This window comes from Palaemon carinicauda, chromosome 18, assembly GCF_036898095.1.
Source record: "Palaemon carinicauda isolate YSFRI2023 chromosome 18, ASM3689809v2, whole genome shotgun sequence".
Taxonomy (NCBI): domain Eukaryota; kingdom Metazoa; phylum Arthropoda; class Malacostraca; order Decapoda; family Palaemonidae; genus Palaemon; species Palaemon carinicauda.
The window spans coordinates 39,628,963-39,636,793 of NC_090742.1; the positions used below are offsets into that span (position 1 = coordinate 39,628,963).

At 34.1% G+C, this 7,831-nt stretch overlaps 1 protein-coding gene across 1 annotated transcript in view; it reads right to left on the reverse strand.

Annotated features, from left to right (window-relative positions):
- Positions 1-669: 669 nt before the first annotated feature.
- The window catches only part of LOC137657258 (transforming protein p68/c-ets-1-like), a 263,524-nt gene continuing 256,362 nt past the window's right edge, over positions 670-7,831 (reverse strand). The window contains exons 8-9 of the mRNA XM_068391596.1: positions 4,135-4,927; positions 670-3,971 (exon numbers count right to left, since the gene is read on the reverse strand). Of these exons, the coding sequence (XP_068247697.1) occupies positions 3,908-3,971; positions 4,135-4,927 (857 nt within the window). The 3' untranslated portion in view covers positions 670-3,907. The remainder of the gene's footprint in view (positions 3,972-4,134; positions 4,928-7,831) is intronic.

A 7,831-nucleotide genomic window follows, 5' to 3' on the forward strand; every position in this document is an offset into this window, starting at 1 on the left:
CCAAGTAGCGTAGTTACCAGTATTATATTTTCAAAAGCAGTAGTTACATTAATATAGTACAGTACTTTTGATTTAAAATGTACAGTACATGCTATGTGTACTGTACTGTACATAATTGTGCATGTACAGTTCACTATGTGCATACATTTATTTGTAACCATACATTTGCAGTACAAGTGTACATACTGTACAGTATTTTATAGCTATGCACTGTAACTACACATTATAGTGTACTCTACAATACATAGAAGGTACATACTTTACATTACTGTTGTATTTTTGTAGGCAATACTATTATTGCACTATACACATTATTTTTTCCATGGAAAGAAGAGTACAGAATTTTATATAAGATAATTTTAGAAGTAGATTTTTAGGTTGCCTGGTATGTACACTTTAGATATGAATTAATATATAATTGAAGTGATATTTACCGAAAAGTACAGTAACATTATTTCCAAATTTATTTTTTTTTTTTGATAATTTTCAAATGTATCAGGTGTGTTGACCATTCAAAATAGTTCCTACTTAACTATTTTAGTCTTTAATCTCACAGTCATTCCAGCTAGGTCGATTAAATGTCTGCAAGGATTAAATAACACATAGCACAAGAAAATGTTCGGTATTATCAAACCACAAGGGGATACACAGGGTAAAAATCAGGCTATAGTATTGCAATCATTGTTTTATTTTTAGCTTTTTATACATCCTGTATATACAACAGCGTATTTATGGAAATAAAAAGTAAATAAAAATTTAGATAAACTGATAACTGAGATTCAAATTTTATATTGACTTCAATTCAACAGGTGTGGCCAACAGTTAAAATTTTTGTGCAATAGAAAATGCAGGCTTGCTCGAAGAATGCAAGCATTTTATGATTTTTTCTTTTTGGTAGACAAAAAATTTTTAGAACTTAAATGTAAATTAGCATTACAACTAGAGCTTAAAGCATCAAATTATAATTACATACAGTACTTTGGAAATGCATGACAAACATACAGCTTAATCAACATAAAAATCTTAGAACTAAAGACATCTATTTACACTGCAAGTCCATAATGTGAGGAAAACAAGATAAAAAATAAATATGAAAATTTGGCCTTAGGTAATGATGCAGGGTAATTTTTGGCATCATTGCATCTGAACTCCTATGGTAACATCACCTGTCTTGGTTGCAAATGTAAAGTGTACAATTTGCTGACATAAAACAAGTCTTCATTACCACTACATACAGCTTTCGTATAAAGGAGAAGAGAATAGATTCCTGACAATACTACTGGTTTGATTTGCAGTTTTCTTTTTATAAGAACATTACAACCATAGTTAGAGTAATGCTTTTTAAGAATTATACATCAATATTGAGAAAACTACATTTCTGCAGGCCTAGTTCATCACAAAAGGTATTTAATACTGAAGATGATTTCAATTGAATTGCATGTTTGAATAGACTAGTCGTCAGATTATTATAATAGTATATTACTTGTATCTAAAAAAAACCTTTGGTGAAATAAGAACATAAGGTAGAACAATTGTCCTTTAGTTCAATAATCGTACAGTACCAGTATTTAAAAAAACAAATTCTATGCTAAAATTTCTTCAGATTTCAGCAGATATTAAGAAAGTTAGTGAATTTTTAATTGTCTGTAGATAGTGTGTCAGGAATCACTGAAAAAATCAAATATAGCAACTGTATCTAGTGCCCTTTAATCTATAAGTAAATTTTTTTTTTAATAATGTAATTGGAAGATATCGGAAGAACTTTTTTTAGTATTCTACATGGAAGTTTTCTTTATATTTTGTAGAATGCTGCTAGTACTATAGTACAGTACAAAACTGCTCTATGTAAGCATATGAACAAAGCTATTATAACTATCTTAATATTTATATTTGGGGTAAACTGTTCATCTAGATTTGCTAAAGAAAATTTTCAGTACCAAAAATACAGTCTTTGGTTAAGCATCATGGGTTTTTCAGGAAGGAAAGACTACCATGTATATAAATCTGCTTTGTTGAATAAGTAGAAGCACCAAAGCAATGTACAGAATTTTATACTGTATAGTTCAGTTAGTTGTAACCTTTTCTTGGCATAATTTGAAGAAAACAAAACACAATTATTTGAAAGCAAAATGTACTGCATTCTGAAAATTAATTTAGTCTAACTGTAGTAGTTCATGCCCTCTCTTTATCTAGTAGGCTAAATTTGCTCAAATTTGCAGAAATAACATCACAGATGAATGCTTGTCTGACATTCATAGCTCTTCCAATCAGAAACTTGGCACTTGTGGTACTTGAACGCAAAGTTGGGACGGCTTTGTGAAGCAAGGACAGGTAACGAGCCTTTTGTGAAGGACGTTAATATTGACACTGTCTGGGCATGGGAACATACGATAATCATTTGAAAATTGACATGAAATAAATGAACACTTGTAAAATCTATGAAACGGGGCATTCGACATGTACAGTAATACTGTACATGATATACTGTAATTTTTATTCTTATCAACACTGATTTGTCTCTTCAAAGTTCAATAAAATCCAACGGGTCATAATGTTAACAAGGTATCACAAATAACAACAGAACACCTTACATAGTCACATTAGAACATGGAGAACATGGTTCGCACTACATAACATTTTAAAGGAAAATATGATCCTCATAAAATGCATTTTTTTTTTTTTGTAAACATCACAGTTCAATAAAATACAACCTGGTATTCTTCCAACAGAGGATCCATTTCCATATATCCCCAACCCATTCTACAGTTACATGAACATTTTACAGTGATAAAACTGTAAAATACTCTAGAGGACATACAACATAAGCGTTTTCATTTGTGCTCTCATTGTTCACAAACCTACACATGCTTATCAAATTTTAACATTTTACACTCCTGAGTACCTAAACTCTGCGGACCTTAGATTTGGAATTCCAAAAGCATAAAGGCACAAGGGACTTTATTATTTTTCTTAATGCAATCTAGTTTTCATCCAAGAAGCATCCAATCCCTTACAAATTTATAGTAAGGCACCCTCACAAATTTTGGAACCTGCAAAATGCACTCATACCAAATCCTTTAGCATTGTTATTGATAATAGTTTAGTCATTTGGCTACTTAAGTTGCCAGGAGATCACTGACAGAAAGTGAAGGGACCATCATTACTCTTGAGATATATATATGCAAAAATAAAACTCAACCACTTTTTGTGGCTCATACTAATTTGACACTAATATATAGCACTTGTAGTTTTGAAAGCACTCATTTTGTTATCTCCATAATTCTCTTCACTAGTCCGTAACTAAAAATAGACTATATTATAGTCGGGGCTTGTGCAGAGAAGAAATACAGGTACAAATGGCTGGTTACAAGAACTTAGAGCAGACAACAACACAAAGTGCACTGACATATAATGGCAGACATTCTCCACACACATCTTACTATACACAACATAAACTCTAGTCTAAATGCCCGACATCAATGGCATACACTACAGTATTTACAAAAATAGAAAAAGCTAATAAATGGTCCGCTACTGACGTGGACTCGTCTACCAATACACATAATCATACAGCCATTTAACAAACTGAACTTTCTGTATCAATATGATTGTTTGTCTGACATACTTAACATATGACAGTAACTGGTATAAGGGGTTCTCTAGATGTCTCATAAACAATAAGGTCTGACTCTAAGGTACTTAATTGCAGAAGAAACAGTGCAACTGCAAACCTTATCTCTTATGAAATGAACATACTTCACTGTAGCATCTGAAGTAGCTTCCTTCATGTAAAGTCAGACCAAAGCCAAGTCTACTTTAACTCTTTGGAAGAAGGAAGGGTAGAAGGTCTGAGGCAAAAAAATACATTTGCTCCTCATAACAGGTAACTCTCCCCAGGCACTGTCATTCAGTCATCATCTTTCTTTTCCAGTTTGAGTTCAACCATTGCATGTAGTTCCTCCGGAGAGTAACTGAAATATAAGTAAATATCAGTATAATAATAAAAAACTTGTATATGTTGTACACTTATAGTACAGGTATTTAATAAGAGCAATACAAAAATTGCATAAAATGTACAAGAGAAGTACAACATTTTCATTTAACTTCCAACAGGATCAAGAGAGAAATACTTACCCAATGAGTGTCTGGAGGTCGCAAACAAAGCGGTAGACGTAACGTTTTCCGGCTGTCTTGTGAATAATATTCTTATCGTAATAATAGCGAAGCCCTCTGGAGAGTTTTTCATAATTCATTTTCGGTTTGTTTTTCCTCATTCCCCAAAGACGAGCAACCTCATCTGGATCAGTAAGTTTGAACTCCCAGCCATCCCCAGTCCATGATATATATTGTTGTTGCTTCTTGTCAGTGAGTAGCTCAAGCAAAAATTGCCAAAGTTGGATAGGCCCTGATCCAGTGAAACAAGGGCCACCATTTCCTGTCTGATAGCCTAAGGTTGCAGAGCTTGGACCCAACAGACCAGGAGGTGGCTTAGTATCTGGGGTAGCAACTTCTGGTCTTGCTGGAAGATAATGTGCCAACGTTGGGGCTCCTACACCTGTGTGAACTTGTGTCATATCATGACCCTGTGCCGCTGCTGTTGCCCAAGGTTCTGGCAATGCCTGAGGGACTGTCTGAAATTGTGGATCATAATGAGGAGTGGAGTAACCTTCTGGATATTCATGTGTGTATCGGTGAGTAGGTGTGGGCTGCTGGTACTTGAAGTAAGAAAGCCTGTATTTGTCATGGAGACTGTAGAAATCATGTGCTGATGGGTCCAAATAGTGGGAAGCAGGATGATGGGAGTCTGGAAGGGTGTGATAGGCATCTCCATCCACTTCACTGTATGCTGGGGTAACAAAGCCTCCAGGAGAACCCTCTGAAGGGGGTTCGCTTACTGCCCCCATACTTTCTGCACTTGCATAGCCACCTGCAAAATACACAATACAAACTAAGATAATGGTATGACTAATTTTACAGTTTAATTGATAATTCAAGTTGTGAAAAAAATATTTCAATTATCAAACAAATATGAAAACTACAATAATAATGGGAATACTGCAAATTCTGTGATACAATTTGTTAATTATACCAATTAAAATACAAGAGAATTCTATCAGATAAGTTACTGTAGAAGAGAATTAACAGGAAATTAAAGAAAAAAATATGTTTTGCTTGAAAATATCTAAAGAGGTGTATTATTTAGTAATGCAAAAACTATAGGCTGTTTTACATGCAATACACGTACGTATTAGAAAGACACTCTGTGGCAAAATCTTTGTGATTATTAGGAAAGGAAAGAACAGTATAAAACTTCAACATGATGTACTAAAGCATTATTGTAAACTAAGTGCTAAATAATTAAATCGTGCATAGCACACGTTCCATTAACAATGTCCGAGTTACTCTTTCCCCGAATTGTTATTAATGATTAAGCCTTTCAAGTTTCCAGCTAAAACATTGCTTACTATAAGGATGACGAAACTGGGGTTTGACCCCATAAAGTGTCCAGCAGACCATCTTTTTCCAAGATGTACTTTTTCAAAATACACGCAACACTTGCTAAATAATAGGCCTGCTAGTTAATAATAAATCCCAGAACTTCTAGTAGTCAGTACGCAATCACTTCAAAGTTGGCAAAACTTTCTGTTCACTTGGGCAAGAAGAATACTTTATCTATCACCGTAAGCCACTTGAAGGTGCAGCAGCAGGATATAAATGACAAGTGGAAGTAGTTGTGGTATGTGTGTCTATTTCCAGAGGGATGTAAGCTAACAACTCTTCCAGGATGACGCTGGAACTCGACTGCCTTAACTTTCAGTCAGTCACTTCTGCGCACCCCTTCTGTGGCAAGCTTCCAGGTCAGAAGGAATGGCCCACCTACTTGACAGCCAATGGAAATCAGCACTTATGAACATTGTGTCTATTGGCGATACAGAGACCCCAGATGAGTGTGCGTTAAAGCCTTTTGCTCTCTCTTCCCAACAATAATAGTGACTTCTGAGTACATAGAGAACCCACTTCCCAGTCATTTCGTTGCTATTTTGACCTGACGACCTTTGTATTTTCTAATCTGCTAATTGGGTTATGACCTCCGACCCTAAAGAGTATTGTGCGACTAACAGGCACAGTGAAGTACCATCGGGTTCATATCACCAAATCAATTGTATTTGAATGTGTTTTTTTTTCAATGCATCGGAGCTCTATGCAAAAAGTTAATCTAATTACTCATTTCTTTAGTTGTGCTACATTTGAGGATTGAATAGCGCATTTCGTAAAACATCATAAACAATAAAGAAATTCTTCGTTGATCCGCTCGACCAATGGAGTCGCTAAGCTAAGATCTTCTGACTCCCATCTACACCGTAATTCAATTGTTATAAAGGGTATCATTTGCAATCTCAATCCCCATGTTTTTGTTTGCACGCCAGACGAAGGAGAAGAAAAAAGGTCTGCAATTTGAACCAAGGAAACTCTCACATTGTAAATTAGCTCGAAAATCCAATAATAATTTACATCTTAATGTTGTGTTATTACGGAACAAATAAGTGCAGTAAATTGTGAAAATAATTGCCTCTAAATGGCATTAAGTATCCTTTGTCTGGGAAATATAAAGTGGTTCAAGAAAGAAATATAGCGTCTACTGTATTTCAACTTAGCAACGTCAAACGAAGCCGAAACGAGAGCTTTTAGAATACTAGTATGCCAAAATGCATTTATCAAACCAATTCATTCTAATTTAGAAAATCACTGGGCTCGTTAGTAGAACGATGTAGGGTACAATAATAATAACGAATTTCCCTTGGAATTAGAGTTAAGGAAAGATAACGAACGATGCGGTATCTCAAATTTATAGCTGTACAGCGAAACAGATTCTTACAACCTTTTCGGGGCTGATTTACAATTGATTACTATTCATCGGGTGCGCACAGAAAGTCAGGTGAAAGTACACATATACAAAATATATATATATATATATATATATATATATATATATATATATATATATATATATATATATATTTATATATATATATATATATTCCAAATAAGCCATATATGTTAATACATTAAAGTCCGGATTCTCTTAACGACCTCGGGATCAGAGCCTCAGGCGAAATCACTCAAAGACTATAGTATCTGACCGGTCGGGTTTCGAACCTTAGTCCAGGATACTTGTAGGCCATTGACTATAACACTCGTGGCTTGTATGACATTGCCATACCACTCGTGCCTGAGGGGTATGGCTAATAGCATACAAGTATCCTGGACTAGGGTTCGAAATCCGACCGGTCAGATACTATAGTCTTTGAGGGATTTCGCCTGGGGCTCTGATCCCGAGGTCGTTAAGAGAATCCGGACTTTAATGTATTAATTTATATGGCTTATTTGAAAAATGAAAAACACGTTTGAATTTGCAAAATTTATCATTTATATATATATATATATATATATATATATATATATATATATATATATATATATATATATATATATATATATATGAATGAGATCGTCACGCACAATAAAAAAGAAATTACCATGAGTAACGAGAAAATATTCTGATCTGTAATTAACAGTTTGAGTTCGATTCGTTAACGGTACATGTAACCTTTTATTTACAGATTTCAAAACGCCATTTTTAATGACAAATATATGAGGAATAAAAAAGAAAAGGAAAAAAAATAAGATCTCTTCAACACAAAGCGCGTACAAACAAATCTTGAACAATATTAATTTTAGTTATGATATCGAATTTAGACATTTTGAATGAAATAGAAGTCAACTTTTTTTTTATTTTACAAATATCATCTTGAAAACTCAATTACATTAA